Below are 21,489 nucleotides of genomic sequence, written 5' to 3'. Positions count from 1 at the left end.
TGCAAGCAAAATATCATCACAAACTACTTCTAGTACTCCCTCAAGTTACAATGTAAAATTTGTGATTGGGTGATTGTCTCCTTCAGGTCTCCGTAACAGAAAGATGGCAGCAAGACATGTTAGTGCCCTGTATGGCAGTGTGACCCAACTGAAGACGTCTAGTTCGGAAAATGGATGGATGGCTACACTACATTAACATTATGTTTTATTAATTGTGATTTAAATTTGCAGTGGATCTGGGATTAAGTTAAATAATTCTTAGTGGCTTTTTCTTTGGATCAGATCATGGGGACATCTCTTTTCTATATATTTTCAGTTTCATCTGTTATCCATATGAACATAACTGAAAGTGAACAATACACTAGAAGAGCAGATTTCACATGCTATATCCTTATTGTGTCCTTGTCCATTATACAGTGGAGCCTCGGTTTTCGTACGTCCCGGTTCTCGAACATCGGTATTCAAACAAAAAATTCGAGATTTTTTTGCTTCGGATGTCGGACAAAATTTGGTTGTCGAACCTCGCGAGATGAGCCGAGAGGACCCGCATGCCAACTGATTCCGTTCGTTATTACATTCTCGTTACTCTGAGGATTGCATCAACTCTAATCATGCCTCCAAAGGAAGCAAGTGGGAGCAGTAAAGCCATCTTAAAACACAGAGACGCTTCTAAAGCAATGCGACAGTGAGCGCGCGGCGCGCTGCGGTTGCGCGATCGAACCAAATTAAGCTCCCTGCGCAGAGGTCCACTTAAATTTTGAAAAGTACATCAGGACTTTTAAAATATTTTCTAAATTTTAGCGACCGCTCTGTCTCAATGCGACCATCGCAGTGCTGTTGCGCAGTCAGCGGCGCACTACGGTTGCGCATTCGGAGGTGCGCTGCAGTTGTGCGATCGGACAAAATCAAGCTCCCTGCGCACTGAGGTCCATTTAAATTTTGGAAACTATATCAGAACTTTAAAAATATTTTCCAAGTTTGAGCGACGACTGTGTCACAATAATGCGACCAGAGCGGTGCAGTTGCGCGGTCGGCGACACGCTACGGTTGCGCGTTCGGCGGTGCGCTGCAGTCGCGCAATCGGACAAAAATGCGCAAATGAAAAAATGCTTTAAAAAGGCGTTTTTTTTGTTTTTTTTTTGCTTGAAACGGATTAAAACATTTTCCATTATTTGTAATGGGAAAACATGAATCGGAATTCGAACAATTCACTTCTCGAACAGCCTTCTGGAACGGATTGTGGTCGAAAACCGAGGCTCCACTGTACTATCCTTTTGCTCTTTCACTAGTGTCCAATAAACATGGCGATAAAGGATAGATGGAAAACTTAATACCAAGGTATTCCCAGCTCACTTGTTTTGAAGCCCCTAAAGACGCAAACAAGCGAGCGTATCCGACAAAAGACAGCCGGATGCCTTTAGAGCACATTGTGAAGAAAATTGGGAAAAGAGTCCTTCAACAACCTCACAGCTCGACAGTGTGAGGAAATCTGTTTGGTTCATATTGTAATGTCCTGTATTATTTGTTGTCGTATCTGGGCGTGTGAGGGCGGGGCCAAGAGTGAGAAGTGACGTCATGCGGGTGGGTTGTGTGGGCTGGTTAGCTTGGCAATCAGTTAGTGTGTGAGGTGCATGGGCGTGAGTTGTGGCCACCAGCAACTCCCGTTTGAATGTGTTTTTCGGTTGCCTTTTTTTGTCATAATAAAAGCGGCGATCAAACCGTCTGAACATTCTTGACACACTGAGGGGCATTAATATTGGTGTCAGAAGTCTTGGGTTCACTTGTACGCCGACTTTTGTATGTCAGGATGTTCGGCGACGGCGGGCTGCCGAAGGTAAAGGTGGAAGCCGAGCCGTGCAGTGGCTACGGCGAGCGGCCGAAGGTAAAGGAGGGGGCCGTGCCATGTGTTATTGACATGCCCGAGCCGAGTTGGCCCCAGCGCGATCGCCATTTTTGTGACCCCGAGCAAGTAAAGCTGCGTCATGACGCAGCGGCGGCGCTGGACGTAGATAAACATGGCGGCGCCCTTGAGCTCGCGTGGCCAGCGATAAAAGCGCTTAAGTTTTCCGGGAAGGGAAGTTGGGAAGAGTATGGTGGCTGATGCAGTGGATTGGTCGGAGAGGGTGAAAGCGGTACAATTGGCGCTTTCGCTGACGGAAGACGCTACGTCCTGTCTGGTGCGAGGAGAGATTAGATTACAGCGCGCTAGTGAGAGCGTTGCAGAGGCGCTTCGGGGAGTTCAATTGAAAAGACTGCGCTGTGAGTTCAAGCAGCGTGTTCGGTGCCCGGATGAGCCGCTCCGTTGCCTCGCCCATGAGATTGAGAGCCTGGGTCGGCGCGCGTATGATGGCATGCCGTTTGGAGTCCAAAATGAACTGGTACGTGATCCGTTTATCGACGCTCTCAGACCGGATGAGCTGTGCCTGCACATCCAGCTAGCCTATCCGACAGCGATGGGAGAGGCGCTGGCCCTCGCCACGGAAAGGGAGATTGCAGTGAAGGGGACGCTACAATCATAAACCCGCTCCATTTCGGCAACGTCGTTGTCAGAAGGGGGAGGAACGCAAACCGGTGTGGGTGGAGGAGCTGGTGTGTGCGATAAACGCTCGCTCAGCACTGCGTGAGGAAGGGAGCAGTCGGCGTGCGCGCCCCGAGGTCTGCTGGGGTTGCGGGCAGTCTGGTCATCTGCTGCGTCGCTGCCCGAAGATGACAAACCAGAAGGGAAACGGGAAGGGGTCTGTGTAACCCAGATGATGCGGATCCTTCCAGATGGTGACCGGGAACAGCAACCTGCATGCGGAGGGGCTGTGGGCCGAGACCCCCATGTCCAGAGTGACCCTGTTGTGATGGTCGGATGGACTGACGTGGGGGACCCCAGCCATGTTTGCGCGCTGATTGGAAATGTTTCCTGCACGGCCCTGGTGGACACAGGGTCTTCAGCCACAATTGTGAGGCCTGCCGTTGTTCCAGTGGGAACCGTCTTGCAATCGACTTTTACCAAACTGAGGACGGTGACTGGTGAAACAGCCCAGATGAAAGGAAAAGGGACCTTTGCGTTTACCTTGGAGGGGCTGTCAATGATTTACTCAGCTTGGGTAGCGGACGTGAGTAACCCTTGTATTCTGGGCCGGGACTTTTTGAAAGCTGCAAAGTGTGTGGTGGATTTGAGTGCTGAAGTGCTCATCCTGCCAGTTGGTCAGCATGTGGAGCTGATTGTGGCGTCTCAACGCACCACTGCGGAAGTGAACATCGACACCATAGACTCTGCCGAGGAGAACCTGCAGGTGGCGACGACACCGCCCAGCCCTCCCAGGATCATCGCAGCGCTGAAATTCCCCCCCCCCAGTCTACGGTAGATTGGGTAGAGTTGGCTCGCCCCGAGATGGCCAGCTGTATCAGCGGCCTAAGCCCCCGGTCAGCCAGCAGAGGACCGGACCGGGGCGATCTGTTCCATCTGGGAGAAGAACTGCAATGGGCTGGATGTCGAGGAGCAGGAGCAGTTGTAGTGGGTGCTGTGGGACTTTGAGTACATCTTTTCCCTCGAACCGAGGGTTGGGGCGCCCATGGAAAGAGTTGCTGTGGACATCATGGTCCTTTTCCCGTGACGGACAGAGCAAACTGTTATGTGCTGTGCGCGATGGATTACTTCACTAAGTGACCAGAGGCATCCGTACTTCCAGATCAGGAGGCAGAGATGGTGGCTGATGCGTTGCTGGAGGCCATGTTCTGTCGATTTGGGACTGCTGACATGTGCTGTGTGCGATGGATTACTTCACTAAGTGGCCAGAGGCATACGCACTTCCAGATCAGGAGGCAGAGATGGTGGCTGACGCGTTGCTGGAGGCCATGTTCTGTCGGTTTGGGACTGCTGACATTCTTCACAGTGACCAAGGCCGAAATTTCGAGTCCAAGGGTTTTGCTGCGCTTTGTGAGTGCCTGGACATGCAGAAGATACGCGCCACCCCTTTGCATTCGCAGAGTGATGGCCTTGTGGAACAGTTTAACCATCTGCGGTTAGCACCATGCAGCAGCAGCTAACCATCCTCACTTCCAATCACCAACGTGACTGGGACTGACACATTCCGCTTGTGCTGATGGCTGAAGCCACCTGGTGACTCTGAGGACCAACCGAGGCTGGAGTATACCCGGCGACTGCAGGATCGACTAGAGGCATCGCATGCATTCGCCCGGGACCAGCTGGAGAAAGCCGGTGTGGGCCAGAAGCGAAACTACGACGTGCAGAGCAAAGGGCGGAACTTCCAGATTGCTGAGCTAGTTTTGGTGTACACACCCAAACGAAAGAAGTGATGCTGCCCCAAGTTGGACAGCCATTGGGATGGCCCGTGCATGGTGCTTGAGCAGGTGGGGGAGGTGGTCTACCGAGTGGCAGTTCCCCCTAGGGGCAGAAGGGTTGTCTTGCACCGAGACAGGTTGGAGACAGGTGGTTCCCGTGTTTGAGGCGGGGTTGGCTTCACCCGTCACTTCGCGACATGCGGTGGATTCATGTTTCCCAGATTCCGCCAGTGTTGTCCCTGCTCAGCTGGCGGGCGGTGAAAGCAGTCCGGGCCAACCCCAGAGACGGAAGCGAAAGCCACGACGGCTGGATGACTTTTTTTGTTGACCCCACGGGTTGAGGGGTTTCATAAAGGGGAGGGCAGTGTAATGTCCTGTATTATTTGTTGTCGTATCTGGGCGTGTGATGGCAGGGCCAAGAGTGAGAAGTGACGTCATGCTGGTGGGGTGTGTGGGCTGGTTAGCTTGGTAATCAGTTGGTGTGTGAGGAACATGGGCGTGAGTTGTGGCCACCAGCAACTCCTGTTTGAATGTTTTTCTGTTGCCTTTTTTTGTTATAATAAACGCAGCGATCAAACCGTCTGAACATCCTTGACACACTGAGCAATATGCAGGCTTATCTATAATAGATGTAGCTTCACTCCAATGTCGTTAGCCAGCTAAGCTAACTACTACATTGGAGATAGCTTAGCTGGCTAACTACATAACTACAGTAATCAAACGCTAGAAGTTGCTGAATTACATTAAAAGAAATCAATTTCAATTCATTACAAAAAAATACATAAGAGGCATTGTAACTCAGAACCTGATTTGGACAATGATCGCATTGTTACAAAGATCAGACATGCACGTATGATACAAGCCACGTATCATTTTATAATCGGGGCTTTAACAAAGAGACCATAGCAGTTAAGGCTCTATGTATTGAGGTCTATGCTGGTGACTAATGGCCACCTGCTTGAATAGTACATCTTAAAATGATCTATGGTGTGCGGGTGTTTGGTCTAATTTGCTATTTATTTTCACAATTAATATGCCGCAGTCAAAGATGTCTACAATTTCTGATGCCCATTTACATCCATCTGGATATTTCCTGGTTCCTCTGTAGTAAGCATGCTGACTGACTTTCCTTCTCACACAGAAGTCATCATTTCTCATTCTATCTGTAGTCTTCTACTCGTCTTTCAGCTCACACACACTGGCTGTTCAGAATTCATGACTTGTCCTCAGACAAACATCACTGCATACATGAAGGCAAAGGTGACAATGACCCTTCACCTTCTTCCTACTACCAGGTTTTCGTATCTAACCTATCCTACCTGGATGTGTGAAAGATAATGCGAATAACACAAATGTCCATGGTGACACTTATTGTTTGTACTGTATATTTGGCCTTGCTTTGTGTGCGTTGTGCCTGTAAGTAGTATGTGTGCGCGTGCAAGCGTCTGCTTGTCATTGCGTGTAATGAGCCAGTCTGGTGTGATGCCAAGCCCTGACTCACATGCACAATGAAGATGAAGGACAGTACAAGGGTATTTGAATGATGGCTGCTCGCTCCCCAGGATTCAAATTCATCACCATGCCTACATGTGTATGTGCATGTCAACACACATTCTTTGATGTGAGTTAATACATCAGTGTGTGATGTGTGCATTTTCCCATGCCACACTATGTTAACAGAAAAGTGATTTATGAATGTCATGAAATCAGAGTAAAATTAGACTTCTTTACATACTGCCGAGTACATGTCTATTCTTACATACGTATGCATTTTGTATCAACGCATTTGGCCGTGACTGAGGAAGGAATAGTCCAGGTGTGTATTCATTGTGTTTCTGTTGTTCGAAAGCAAATATATTAGTTTAATGCATTCATCCACCTGTCTTCCGGCAGTAGGCGGGTAGATCCTGAACTGGTTGCCAACCAATCACAGTTGTAGTTTAAGTAACATTTGAACATTCTTAAGTGGCATACTATAAGGACAGGTTCACCAGTGTTGTATTGAAATGATAGGCTCTTTGAATACAAGTAGGAGTTTTTGTTGTAACCATGTCTTTGCTCACGCTGCTTTAAAAAACTCACAGTATTTGACCACTCTGCTCCATGGTGCAGCAGCTTCTCGAGCTCTCAGGATTAAGCCCCTTTACAAAGATGATTTTAGGTACATCTCAACACTAATGACGCATGTAAAGTTAACCTCGAATAAACTATACCAATTTAGAAAGAGTTCAATGACAATTTCATCTCTAATGTGAAGAACTCTGCAACAACAAGCTATCCACACATAATCCAAATTGTGGTAAACAAGCCGGTTGGCTTGCTCAGCTCGTCTTGCAAGCCACCAATGCCATCACTCTAAAATTCACTTACTACTTCACCCAAGGCTTTCTAGTTCAAGCAAATTTAGAAATTGTTCTCTGCTTTTTTTTTTTTCATGAAGATGTGGTTACAACATTCCAAATCTCGGTTTTTGTCATAGTTTGGGTGGGGGGGAGACTTATACTCCGGCGCGACTTATATGTGATTTTTTTCAAAAATTTTCAAAATTCAAAAATCCGCGATGTAGTGAAACCGCGATAAAAGAACCACGATGTAGCAAGTGACGTCACCCGTGCCGCGCGGCGGTTGTTTACATAAAGGGCAAAGGATTCGATCACGGGATGACGAAGGGCCCCACGTACTACCCGCATCATTAGCGGCTTTGTTTGTAAGTGACACGGAGGACGAAGAGTTTGAAGGATTTAATGATTTGGAGTGACACAGAAGGTTTGAAAACCTCTTATGGCTTTTACGCACGCCCGGTCCTTCTCGGCGGGAGCACTCTTTCACCTCCGTGGATGGAAGTCGGGGGCCGGCGCTCGGCCGGGTGGCTGTCCGGGGACGGTGGATGAGCCTCGGACATGGCTTTTACGCACGCCCGCTCCTATTCTATGGGGCTCTCTTCCACCTCCGTGGCTGGAAGTTCAGTAGTTGTTGGCTCGTTGAACTCTTGTTTTGTTAAATAAAGAGCCGTTTACCAACCCACGTCTTTCCTGGTACTTTGTTAACGCTACAATATAGTTATATACTAGATCTCTGCAGCGCACGCGCGGCGTTGTTGACATAAACAACGAGGAACTATAGTCCGAAAATTACGGTAATTACTTTTGAAAATTGATGTAACTCGCCCACCATGCATTTCAATATGTTCAATAATACCAAAATGTCCCTTTCTCACATGTTCTATAATTTGACTTTGGTGAGTTATTCAGTAACTAGAATTGGCAATTTCTGGAGAAATTGCGTGTGAAGGCGAAGGCACTTCACACTATTGTGGGACTCAAAATAATGATTAAATGAAATAAAAATGACAATGAGGTTGGAAATCTGATGCTCTACTTACTGAGCTAAACAGTGACTTACTGTTGATGCGGTGGAATGATGCTATTAAATGAGAAATAAAAATGGTAAATTATGATGATGTTGAATAAAATTGTCAAGTCAAGTCAAGTTTATTTGTATAGCCCTAAATCACAAGCAGCCTCAAAGGACTTCACATAGACAATCAATTGACAATTATTCTCAAAGCATCCCCTGATCTTGGGCTCCCAAAAGGGCAAGGAAAAACTCAAAAACCCCTACCAGGGGAAAAATGAGAAACCTTGAGAAGGGACCACAGATGGAAGGATCCCCCTTTCAGGATCACCAGGCTGCAATGGATGCAAAGAGGGCACATAAAATACATAATATGGAAATCAAAAAGTGGATGTCCAGGCCAAAGCGAAGAGCTGTCGGAGGTGCCTTCGATTGTCCTGGCAGTGTCCTCTAGGAGGGTATTTCGCAGCAGTTCCCTCATGCTGAATTGGTCCACGAGAATCTAGATAGCTGTCGTCAGCTTGGGTGTCACCTAACCACCTCCCCAGCCGGGGAGGGGTGGGGGGAGTGGGGTCGGGGAGAGGGAGCAAAAACAAACTCCAGCCGAATCGGCTACTACAGGTTAATTAAACGCCATATCATAGAAATACGTCTTTAAACGTGTCTTAAATGTTTCTACTGAGGTAGCAGTTCTAATATCCATTGGTAGGGCATTCCAGAGCTCTGGAGCCCGAATAGAAAATGCTCTAGCCCCTGCAGACATTTTCTTGGCCCTCGGTGTCACTAAAAGACTAGCGTTTTGCGAACGAAGGTTACGAGACGGAACATAAGGAACAACTAGGTCGACGAGATATGAAGGCGCTAAGCCATGCAATGATTTATAGGTTAATAGAAGAACCTTGAAGTCACATCTTAAATGGACCGGGAGCCAGTGTAAATTGGCTAATATTGGGGTAATGTGATCAAATTTTCTTGTCCGTGAGAGCAGCCTTGCAGCAGCAACTGTGGACTTTTGATGCTGGACTTGGGAAGACCAGAAAATAATGCATTACAGTAATCCAGGCGCGACGTGATAAATGCATGTATAATAATTTCCGCATCACCGGTCGAGAGGATTGGGCGAATCTTAGCAATATTACGAAGGTGAAAAAATGCAATTCTGGTTATATTCTTAATGTGCTTTTGAAAGGAGAGCGTTTGGTCAAATATTACCCCAAGATTAGTTACAGTATGACTCTGAGTGATAGTACGGGTATCTAGAGTTATAGCGGTTCCCTTAAATAAATGTTGATAACGAGCTGGACCAATTATCAACATCTCAGTTTTATCTGGGTTCAGACGAAGGAAGTTGAGAGACATCCATTGCTTGATCTCCGCAAGGCATGCCTCAAGATTACAACAGTCCCGCGGATCTGTCATTGATAATGGCATATATAATTGGGTGTCATCCACGTAACATTGAAAACTAATATTATATTTACGTATTATGTCCCCAAGCGGAGTCATATAAATATTAAATAGAATTGGTCCTAGTACCGATCCCTGTGGGACACCACACGTAACTTTATAGAGCTCAGAGGACGCATTGCCATGGACCACTCGATGCGTCCTGTCTGATAGATACGAATGAAACCAGCCTAGTGCTGACCCCGAAATACCAACACAACCTTTAAGACGCTCTAATAAAATATTGACGTCAACAGTGTCGAAGGCAGCACTAAGATTGAGTAGTAACAATACCGATGAAGTATTTGAATCCATAGCTAAGAGGATATCATTAGTCACTTTAGCAAGTGCTGTCTCAGTGGAATGATTAGAAAATAAAAAAAGTGGGAGGAATAAGTTGTTTAATAATAAGAAGAAAAAATAAAATATTAAAGTAGAATTAGAAATTGCAATTTATTATGGGATTCGAACTTACAGGGTTGAGGGTGGAAGTCTGATGCTCTACCTACTGAGCTAAACAGTGACTTACTATTGATGCGGTGGAATAATGATTAAAGATGAGAAATAAATAAATCAAAAATAAAAATGGTAAATTAATTATGATGATGATGTTGGATAAAATAAATTATTATAATGTGTTAAAATTAATTGAATAAATGAATGAATAAAAAATAACGTTAGATTATAATGTTAGATTCAAACTCACTCGGGAACATGGCTCGTGTTGAATGTGCCATTAAGAATGAATGGGGGATTTTAAGGCACAAATTTGCTAATTACGCAAAAACGGTAAATGTTATGAACAAATAAAATGGTAGCAATCATGCCGTGAATTTTTGGAACGTGTGAAAGTTGGAATGGGGTGAATCAGTTAATGCATGTGGGAGTAGTTAGGTGTCAAAAAAGTGGGAGGAATAAAGTAGGATAATAACTAGAAAGAATTTGCAATTCCTGAAGAAATTGCGTGTGAAGGTGAAGAAGTTGAATAAATACTCAGGGAATGCTGAAGAATGATGTTGAAACGAGTTGAATCGGTTGAAAAATGTAGAAATTAGAGTGGAAAAAGGAAATTTTGGAAAATTTGGATGAATTTCAAATTTGAAAATGTGGAATTTATGGTAAGTGTGAATTTGGGGAATAGGGAGGAAGAATATGAAGAGTTGAAAGTTGAAACGAGTTGAATCGGTTGAAAAATGTAGAAATTAGAGTGGAAAAAGGAAATTTTGGAAAATGTGGTTGAATTTCATATTTGAAAATGTGGAATTTATGGTAATTGTGAATTTGGGGAATAGGGAGGAAGAATATGAAGAGTTGAAAGTTGGAAAGGGTTGAATCGGTTGAAAAATGTAGAAATTAGAGTGGAAAAAGAAAATTTTGGAAAATTTGGTTGAAGTTCGAATTTGAAAAATGTGAAATTTTTGCTAAACGGGAAGGTGTGGAATAGGTAGGCAAAAGATGAACAGTTGAAAGTTGGAACGAGTTGAATCGGTTGAAGTATGTAGAAATTAGAAGTGAAAAATGAAATTTTGTGAAATTTTGCAATATTTTGTGAAAAATTGAAACGTGAAAACGTGACATTTTTTAATTTGGCAAGTTCGGGAATGTCCCCAATGCCTTCGCCTTCACACTAATAATAATAAGAAAAATAAAGTAGAATAACAATACTTCGCCTTCACACTAATAATAAAGGACAGGAATAACAATAGTGTGAAGGTCTTCACCTTCACACTAATAATAAAGGACAGGAATAACAATAGTGTGAAGGTCTTCACCTTCACACTAACAATAGTGTGAAGGTCTTCACCTTCACACTAATAATAAAGTGAATGGAGTAGAATAACATAAGTGTGAAGGCCTTCGCCTTCACACAATAATAAAGTAAAAGGAGTAGAATAACATAAGTGTGAAGGCCTTCGCCTTCACACAATTATGCCGTGTGTGGTGTCCTCAAACTGATCCCGGCGGCTTGGTAGGATGTCAAATTGAGGATATTCAATATGTTAGATTTTTCTGGCCTGACATTTTGTGTGGTATTCCTCTAGGACAGCCATGTCCAAAGACAGGGCTGCAGGCCAAATCCGGCCCTTGGGCAGATTTCATACGGTCCGCAGCTTCGGTCTTATAATGTATAATTTATGGACCACCTGCACTGTCAAACTGAATTGAAAAAAAAAAGAAGAAACTTGAAACTATAATTCCTCCTACTACCAAAAGGTGGCACCATCCCTCTCCGCTCATTTTTGCCATGGCGACTGCAAAGAAAACGAGGAAATTTCACATTGAAGGGCCGTCGCTTTCAAGAGAAATGAGAATTACAATACTTCACTGAAAATCAAGGCAATTGTGTTGTCTAATTTCAAAAGAGACGGTTGCTTTGTTTAAGGATTTCAACCCAAAGAGACACTATCAGACTAAACATGCTCACACATACGACAAGCAATCAAGGAGTGACCGCGCTCATAAAGTGAAGCAGCAACAAGCTGAACTGGCATCACAACAGCGATTCTTCACGCGGGGCTGAGTCAAAAGTAAATAAAAAGTAAATATTACTTAATATTAAATATTAAGAAGTGGCCATGTTAATACTGTTGATGTTATGAACCTGTAGACGTGACAAACTTTCAGAAAAATATTGTAAATTACAAGAGCAAAATTCACTTGTTTTAAGTTTTAATAATAACAGACAACATTGCATTACTTATAACTCCTGTTTAAAATGTTCATGAGGCAAAAATGATTTTAAACTCATGTAAATTTAAGGTATTTCATACAGTTTGTTCTTTGTTATCGCACTCTTCAAATATGAATGAAAGGCAGAATTTGTGTTTTTAGAGTTGTTCACATCTGCCTGAGTGGCTTATATTTGGTTATTTTGTCATTTAGAAATTAAAGACAATTGGGAGAATGAAATTTGTTTTATAACAGTGTGTATTTGCATGAAATCTTTGTAGTTAAAAAATGTCCGCAAAAACTACTGGCCCCCGGGCCCTTCACTTGATCAAATCTGGCCTTCCTTGTAAAACGTTTGGACACCCCTGCTCTAGGACAAACGAGCACACAGCCGGTTGACAGTGACGTGCAGCCAATCAGAAAGTGTGACGACAAGGTGTCGCGGAAGCACGTGGGGAATTCAAAATCAGTTAAGGTGCAACAGAAGGTCAGTGCTCACTGAATTTTTTAGACTGATTTCAACGCCAATACATTGAAAGGAAAAAAATAAAAAGATTGCCGATTAATCGGCAGATTCATTCTTTTGTGGTCACTTCCAACAAGTATACGAATTAAAGATATCACATTTTACAGATTTACAATACTCTGCCCTTCAGTATTAGTGGGTCTACCTGAATGATTCATCACTTTACAGTTAAAAACAATCAAATCAGTTTAAAGGGCGTGCTGAGTGTCAATCTTTCAACTTTAATGGCCTTCAAATTATATAACATGAGGAAAAAACATATGGTAAAATTACTTTTTACTTGAACTCACAAAGTACATTTCAAAGCCTGTACTTTTTTACCTTTACTTAAATTATTATTTGAATGAGTACTTTTATTTTCACCAAAGTCGTTTTTTTAAGTAATTGTACTTCTACTCAAGTACAAAATGTCAGTATGTCCCATCTATGGAGATGACTGAAATTCAAAACACGGTCTGCCAGGTGTGATAAAAGACAGACTGTGTTCAAGGAATTCAATATCAAGAGGCACTATCAGACATGCAATCTGACAAGATGACATGAATACCATGAAAAATTAAAGCAACTTGAAGCTCAGTGGTTGGCCCACCACAAATGTTTGGATATCCTTGCTCTATTGCTTTCTCTCAGCACCCATTACCAATGGCAAGAGTAAAATAAATAAATAAATAAATAATAATAATAATAATAAAATAAACCCACACAAACTGATCTCTAATGTCACTATGGAATGTGCACAAAAATTTGCTGTGTACCTGCAGCAATTAGAATTTTAAAATAATGACAGAAAATATACTAGTTGTAGAAAAACAACGAATTGAAATATTTAATACAAAAATATAAATGCACAAAGCTCATAACTACTGATAAGCTGAATTGTCTGCATCTTAACACTCACTTGGGATTGAGACAAATGCATAAAACCGACGTATAAAAGTCTTTCAGACAAACATAAGCAAAGACAGAAATACGATCAAACATCAAGAACAATTAAAAAACATGAAAAAAAGAGTGTAGTGCATTACAGATGATAGAAATTAGGGCTTACTTATTTTGACAGTAGAGTTGACGAAAGTGATGACCTTTGGGTCCCTCTTGGATTAGTTTTCGATCACATTAAGTGTGATTTTTACTAGAAAAATTCAAGGACATCTCTGGAAAATACTAAATCCTGTATCCAGCACAGGGGATTTGCCTCCAATGTAAACCTAACTGACTAATGAGACAGACACAACAGTAGCTACTGTACAAGGTCATCTACTTGAACAACAATAAATAAATGTGAGTCTTTTTGCCTTGTCATGGACATCACCTGAGCGGAATCCAGTCTACTGTAGTTGAGAATGGGACATCGGCTAGTGAGACCTCAATGTAGGGCTGTCTCCTCCCTATAACACCAATAGCTAAACATCAGAGTAAACAAATCCTTTATAGAACTGTGTGATAAGTCAGAGTCATGACAGTCGTGCGGCCGTTTGTTCTCCAAATTTTTCAGGGAACAGAGCCCAGCAGGACTCCACAGTGTGTTGTGTCATCAGTAGTGGTAGACTCTGATCCGATCTTTGTCATCCAGGCCAAGCTGGACGAGATTGCTCTGGGAGGATGAAGCCTGATAGCGGGTGAAGAGAGGTCTGAGGCACTCAGTTAAGGGCGCAAACAGTTTACACAACAATCTGTTCTTTCTTTTTTGAAAACCTGTCCTGTTCAGCTCCTTGGTAATGCAGTTTGGTGGATCTACCAGTATCCTTGATCATTTTGGAAAGGTTTGGCTCCGCACAGGTGAGGTTTGTATAAGCATCTTGTTGCTATTTGTTATGATTTATTGAAATTTATTGGAAAAGTTTATTGTTCAAGATAAATGGCTAAAGACCATGCTTGGTGGCAGCAGCTACACCTTTAGCCTTTGTAAAGGGCAAACTGATCAAGTCAGTATCATGAGTGTTTATATTTAGTAGATAAACGTGTTTATTGTATTCCCCCCGTCCTCATTTTTTTTTCAATGTTAGAGTACTGTATATGTTTTTTATGGATGCATTTCAATACTTTGAAAGTTGTACATCTTCATAAAGGAATGTAAGATCAAAGGTTTGGGAGTGAACAGACAATGGGAAAAGAGCAAACAGCAGTCATAGCTGTGTTTATTTACCGTATTTTTCGGACTATAAATCACGTTTTTTTTTTTTCATAGTTTGGGTGCGGGGGCAATTTATACTCAGGAGCGACTTATATGTGAATTTTTTCACAAATTTTCAAAATTCAAAAATCTGCGATGTAGTGAAACCGTGACAAACGAACCGCGATGTAGCAAGGGATTACTGTAATTTGAACTGCAAGTGACATCAGCGGCGCGGCGGTTGTTAACCATAAAGGACAAAGGATTCGATCACGGGTTGACGAAGATGATGAAGGGCCCCACGTACTACCGGCATCATTAGCGGCTTTGTTTGTAAGTGACACGGAGGACGAAGAGTTTGAAGGATTTCATGGAGTGAAGGTTTGAGAAACTTGTTATTTATGTTATAGTTATTTGATATATTTTATTTTGTGTAGCAACTTGTTTATATTTTTATCGATAGAGTTCAGTAGTTGTTGGCTCGTTGAACTCTTAAATAAAGAGCCGTTGACAAAACCCACGTCTTTCCTGGTACTTTGTTAACGCTACAATATAGTTACCGTAATTTTTGGACTACACGTCGCGGTTTTTGTAATAGTTTGGGTGGGGGGGCGACTTATAGTCAGGAGCGACTTATCTGTGATTTTTTTCACAAATTTTCAAAATCCAAAAATCCACGATGTAGTGAAACCGCGATAAACGAACCACGATGTAGCAAGGGATTACTGTCATTTGAACTGCAAGTGACATCACCCGTGCCGCACGGCGGTTGTTTACATAAAGGACAAAGGATTCGATCACGGGATGACGAAGATGACGAAGGCCCCCACGTGCTACCGGCATCATGAGCGGCTTTGTTTGTAAGTGATACGGAGGACAAAGAGTTTGAAGGATTTAATGATTTGGAGTGACACAGAAGGTTTGAAAATCTATTACGGCTTTTACGCACGCCAGGTCCTTCTCGACGGGAGCTCTCTTTCACCTCCGTGGATGGAAGTCAGGGGCCAGCGCTCGGCCGGGTGGCTGTCCGGGGACGGTGGATGGGGCTCGGACATGGCTTTTACGCACGCCCGCTCCTATTCTATGGAGCTCTCTTCCACCTCCGTGGCTGGAAGTTCAGTAGTTGTTGGCTCATTGAACTCTTGTTTTGTTAAATAAAGAGCCGTTTACCAAATCCACGTGTTTCATGGTACTTTGTTAACGCTACAATATAGTTATATACTAGATCTCGGCAGTGCACGCGCGGCGTTGTTGACATAAAGAACGAAGAATTTGATCGATGGATTTAATGATTTGGAGTGACACAGATGGTTTGATAATATTGTTATATAAACCCACGTCTTTCCTGGTACTTTGTTAACGCTCCAATATAGTTATATACTAGATCTGTGCAGCGCGTGCGTGGCGTTGTTGACATAAAGGAGGCGGAATTTGATTGATGGATTTAATGATTTGGAGTGACACAGATGGTTTGATAATATTGTTATATAAACCCACGTCTTTTCTGGTACTTTGTTAACGCTACAATATAGTTATATACTAGATCTCTGGAGCGCACGCACGGCGTTGTTGACTTAAAGAATGAGGTATTTGATCAATGGATTTAATGATTTGGAGTGACACAGATGGTTTGATAATATTGTTGTCATATGATAGTTATTTGAAATATACTTTACATATCGTTATATCGGTTTGTGGAATAATTAGAAATGCAACTTACAACGGGTCCGACGTTAGCATATGCGGCTCATACGCGGCATTGTTTACATAAAGCACATCGATGGATTTAATGAATTGGAGTGACACAGATGGTTTGATAAACGTGTTATTTATGTAATACTTGAATAACTGAATGTTACGTCAGGCCCGTTCTCAGCTCCGCGTTTGTGTATATGTCACGTTAGCATACCGTATCATTTAGCCTGTTGTTGCTGGTTCATGTCTGTTTTTGGTGTTGGATTTTGACAAATAAATTTGCCCCAAAAGTGCGACTTATAGTCCGGTGCGACTTATATATGTTTTTTTCACTTTATTGTGCATTTTATGGCTGGTGCGACTTATACTGCGGAGCGACTTTTAGTGCGAAAAATACGGTACCCATTTCCAATTTTCGAGCTTATTTTGGGAGATATCAGTTGTAATTAGGTTAAATTGGCATGCAGAAGGCTATCATTTACCAATGCATTTTCAATCATCCACATCCATTTTGGTGATGATTCATCAGTTTTATGAAATTATGAGCAATGTAAGTAATGCGTTTTAGATTTTCCCCAGCTACTGTTGTCACGCAAAAAACAACAGGGAGGGGCATATACACATACATTTGGGAAAAAAAGCATTCCTAATACAATTAATTACTGACTAATTAAAAAGGGATTGACAATATGAAAAAAGAATGAGAATTTTATTTTCTAAAGCAAAAAACATTTTTGTTATTGAGAAATGGACAAGAGTTCCTTTAGTATAACTTTGGTACAGAAATGGACTCCTGCTGTACTTCTATTTCTTACATTGTGTCCAACATTACAAGAAAAACAAGGCCATAAGCAAAAATAGCGAGCCATTGTAGAATAATGTGTGATGAAAGGATACATGCTGTTGTCTTTTTTTCGCATTTCCAGCCATCTCTTGTTGCTTTCAATCAGGTTCTGCAGTTTACGGCCATCCACTTTCACTGACTTTTGAACGTGCAGGCTATGGGGAAACACAAAACATCGGGTGTTGAGTACTAGTGGAAATACATTTGTCATGAATGAAAGGAATTCTAGAAAATACTGCAATTAAAGTCAAAGACTACCCAGCAGGAGTATAGGATGCAGGTGATGTGTATGTCTTCAGGGTGCTGGTGTTGAGTGCTGCTGCTTCTGAGGAACAAAAACAAAAATGCTGAACAGCTGAACAAGAATGATCACTGCCCAGATCAAGTTATAAATTGCTCAACTGTGCATACCGGGCAATATCTCTCTCCATCTGCGGAGTGTGACATCCTCAGCAGTTCTCAGTCCACTTTTGATGCAGCTATCCGGGTAGACTGTCGGTCCGGGGCCGCTTTGGGTTGACAACAGCCAAAGTGGGTTAGGTTGACCAAAAGGGGTTGGGCCTGGAGTGGTTGAAGATCTTGTGGTGGGAATGGAATGAGACAGGGCTGCAGGGAAGGCTGGGAGAGATGCATTGCTCTGCTTCTGGGCTAATGAGCCCAGAGCACCTAAAACACTGTTGAGCTGGCCTGAGATCTGCTGTTGGGACTCTTGCACTTTGGCCAAGAATGTCAAGCCACATCCTGATAAGAAACAGCCAGGACAACAGATGAGATGAGGAAGGAAAAATGTAGTCAAAATACAAAATTGTTTCCTCTTGGGCATAAGGGCAATGTTTGTCACCTGTCTCATCAGGTGGGTCAACAGTGCTGCTGAGGTCTGAATCTGTCACATCAAATGTGACCTTCCTCTCTCCAGCCAAGAGGAATGCATCTTGAGGGAATGACTGTAAAGGGAATAAAGAAGGAGAACATACAGTATTTAGCAAGAACACAGTACTGCACACAGTAAGAAACATCCACATCCACAGATCTTTTATCAGGATTATTTATCAATCAACTATCATGCAATACAACAAATGGCAGTCAGTATAATTTAAGTCATCAGCTGTTAGAGAATAATTTGAATGTGTTTTTTAAACAAATCATCCAATGATAACATTTGTTGTCAAAATACTCTCTTCCAAATTATCATAGACATTTAATAGGTAGAAAAGAACTGACATTTTTATTTGTTGAATTTACATTTAATTGAGGACGTCGTATTTACTGAAACCAAAAGCCATTTCAATCACAAACATCTTGACAGGTCAAGTTCCATCTTTTATTTGTTTTTGACAAACTGATAGCTTTTGATTTCCTATAAAATGCGCTGAAACACTGCTGCATAAAAATAACACATAAAATACATTTTTATTTTTGAAAATATACTGTTGTCATTGGAGTTTGCTGAAAAACATTTATTTTTGTTCATAACTTGAAAATTATGCCGAGTACCATTTGCGTATTCTTTTTTTTTTTTTAAACAGACGAATACAGGTTGACAATAGGTAAAAAGATGATTTCGCTCCGGAGTACAAATCGCACCAGCCATAAAATGCACAACAAAGTGAAAAAAAACATATATAAGTCGCTCCGGAGTATAAGTCGCACTTTTGGGGCAAATGTATTTGTCAAAATCCAACACCGAAAACTGACATGAACCAGCAACAACAGGCTAAATGATACGGTATGCTAACGTAACATATACACAAACGAGGAGCTGAGAACGGGCCTGACGTAACATTCCGCGTTATTCAAGTAAGTATTACATAAATAACACGTTTATCAAACCATCTGTGTCACTCCAATTCATTAAATCCATCGATGTGCTTTATGTAAACAATGCTGCGTATGCGTATGCGCCGCATATGCTAACGTCGGACTATTTGTTTATTTGTTTGCATTTCTAATTATACCACAGATCCATATAACAATGTATAAAGTATATTTCAAATAACTATCATATTACAACAACATTATCAAACCATCTGTGTCACTCCATATCATTAAATCCATCGATCATCTTTTAGGTAAACAATGCAGCGTACGCTCGCCCTCGGATTCGTCGTGATTTGCATTTCTAATTATTCCACATACCCATATAACGATATATAAAGTATATTTTAAATACCTATCATATAGTAACAATATTATCAAACCATCTGTGTCGCTCCAATTCATCAAATCTATAGATCGTGCTTTATGTAAACAATGCTGCGTATGTGCCGCATATGCTGACGTCGGACCCGTTGCAAATTGCATTTCTAATTATACCACAGACCCATATAACGGTATATATAGTATATTTTAAATAACTATCATATTACAACAACATTATCAAACCATCTGTGTCACTCAAATCATTAAATCCATCGATCAAATTCCTCGTTCTTCATGTCAACAACGGCGCGCGTGTGCTGCAGCGATCTAGTATATAACTGTTGTAGCGTTAACAAAGTACCAGGAACGACATGGGTTTATATAACAACAATATTATCAAACCATCTGTGTCACTCCAATTCATTAAATCCATCGATCGTGCTTTATGTAAACAATGCTGCGTATGTGCCGCATATGCTGACATTGGACCCGTTGCAGATTGCATTTCTAATTATACCACAGACCCATATAACGGTATATATAGTATACTTTAAACAACTATCATATTACAACAACATTATCAAACCATCTGTGTCACTCCAAATCATTAAATCCATCGATCAAATTCCTCGTTCTTCATGTCAACAACGGCGCGCGTGGGCTGCACTATGTTGTAGCGTTGACAAAGTACCAAGAAAGACGTGGGTTTGGTAAACGGCTCTTTATTTAAAAAAACAAGAGTGCAACGAGCCAACAACTACTGAACTTCCAGCCACGGGGGTGGAAGAGCTTCATAGAATAGGAGCGGGTGTGCGTAAAAGCGATTTCCGAGCCCCATCCACCGTCCCCCGACAGCCACCCGGCCGAGCGCCAGCCTCCGACTTCCATCCACGGAGGTGAAAGACAACTCCGTAGAGTATGACCGGGTGTGCATAAAAGCCATGTCCGAGCCCCATCCACCGTCCCCGGACAGCCACCCGGCCGAGCTCCAGCCCCTGACTTCCATCTACGGAGGTGAAAGACAGCTCCGTAGAGTATGACCGGGCGTGTGTAAAAGCCATGTCCGAGCCCCATCCACCGTCTCCGGACAGTCATCCCGGCCGAGGGTCGGCCCCCTACTTTCATCCACGAAAGTGAAAGAGAACTCCCGTTGAGAAGGACCGGGCGTGCGTAAAAGCCATAATAGTTTTTCAAACTTTCTGTGTCACTCCAAATCATTAAATCCTTTAAACTCTTTGTCCTCTGTGTCACTTACAAACAAAGCCGTTAATGATGCCGGTAGTACATGGGGCCCTTCGTCATCTTAGTCATCCCGTGATCAAATCCTTTGTCTTTTATGTAAACAACCCCCGCGCGGCACGGGGGACGCCACTTGCAGTTCAAATGACAGTAATCCCTTGCTACATCCCGGTTCCTTTTTCGCGGTTTCACTACATCGCGATTTTTTTAATTTTGAAATGTTTTGAAAAAAATCACATATAAGTCGCTCCTAAGTATAAGTCGCCCCCCCCCACCCAAACTATGACAAAAACTGCAATTTATAGTCCGAAAATTACGGTAGTTTTAGTTATGTTGGCACATATATAAGCCTGGACTGTCAGGGGAGTTCCCGTGACAGACTGGATGCAATAGTAGGCTCAATGCTAACCTCGTCAGCAATGGAAGTATCAAGCTGCTTCAGTTGTTCTTTCCTACGATTGAGAGCATTCCCATTCTTAACCGTCTCCTGGAGCTCAGAGAAACTTCCAGCCTCCTGACAAGAGACAGAAAATGCAAGAAGACAGTTAATTAAACATGCAACAAGAAATATAGATTACATCTGCAGTTACTCCACCTTTCCTTCCATGTTGGATTGCTGAGTGGAGTTGCTGTGAGCGACATGCAGATTCTGTCTCTGCAATAGTCGGCTGCTCTCCTTCTCCAGGAAGATTTTGGTCTTGTCAATGGATGCACAATGTGAGGAGTTGAATTCGCCAAATCTGAACAGAGCCGTGTGAAAGTGCATCATTGGTGTGGATTATATTACTTAGATCTTGAATTGCCCCGCGATCTAATATATGCATAAAGTATATCTTTTTGAACTGAATGGCATAAATAATGAGCAAATTATGATATCAATCGACCATTAATTAAAATGAATTTTGTGTTGCATGGAATCACATATTTTAATATATTGGATTTAATTAAAAATAGAAATAGGGATGCAAGGATTATGATTTTAAAATTCATCCAGACGAGAAAATTTGATCACATTACCCCAATATTAGCCAACTTTAACTGGCTCCCGGTCCATTTAAGATGTGACTTCAAGGTTCTTCTATTAACCAGAAATATCACGCTTAAAAATACAGTCACGGTAATGTGTATTCCTGGGGGCAGAGCACCGACATAGAAGCTAATCTTAGGGAG

At 42.3% G+C, this 21,489-nt stretch overlaps 1 protein-coding gene across 6 annotated transcripts in view; it reads right to left on the bottom strand.

Annotated features, from left to right (window-relative positions):
* Positions 1-12,476: 12,476 nt before the first annotated feature.
* The window catches only part of LOC147054844 (uncharacterized), a 33,434-nt gene continuing 24,421 nt past the window's right edge, over positions 12,477-21,489 (bottom strand). For 2 of the 6 annotated variants that reach the window (XM_085915833.1, XM_085915837.1), the window contains 6 exons: positions 20,915-21,059; positions 20,729-20,833; positions 17,783-17,885; positions 17,353-17,682; positions 17,200-17,266; positions 16,820-17,096 (listed from right to left, as the gene is read on the bottom strand). In XM_085915833.1, coding sequence (XP_085771959.1) covers positions 16,835-17,096; positions 17,200-17,266; positions 17,353-17,682; positions 17,783-17,885; positions 20,729-20,833; positions 20,915-21,059 — 1,012 coding nt within the window. In that variant the 3' untranslated portion in view covers positions 16,820-16,834. Of the gene's footprint in view, positions 13,921-16,817; positions 17,097-17,199; positions 17,267-17,352; positions 17,683-17,782; positions 17,886-20,728; positions 20,834-20,914; positions 21,060-21,489 lie in introns of those variants that run through there. The other 4 variants (XM_085915838.1, XM_085915835.1, XM_085915836.1 and 1 more) reach the window with 4 other exon arrangements.

The sequence above is a fragment of the Syngnathus leptorhynchus genome, chromosome 7 (genome assembly GCF_054491065.1).
Source record: "Syngnathus leptorhynchus isolate UIUO chromosome 7, UIUO_Slep, whole genome shotgun sequence".
Taxonomy (NCBI): Eukaryota; Metazoa; Chordata; class Actinopteri; order Syngnathiformes; family Syngnathidae; genus Syngnathus; species Syngnathus leptorhynchus.
The sequence above is the reverse complement of the archived record's forward strand: the minus strand, read 5'-3'. Positions and strand labels throughout refer to the sequence as shown.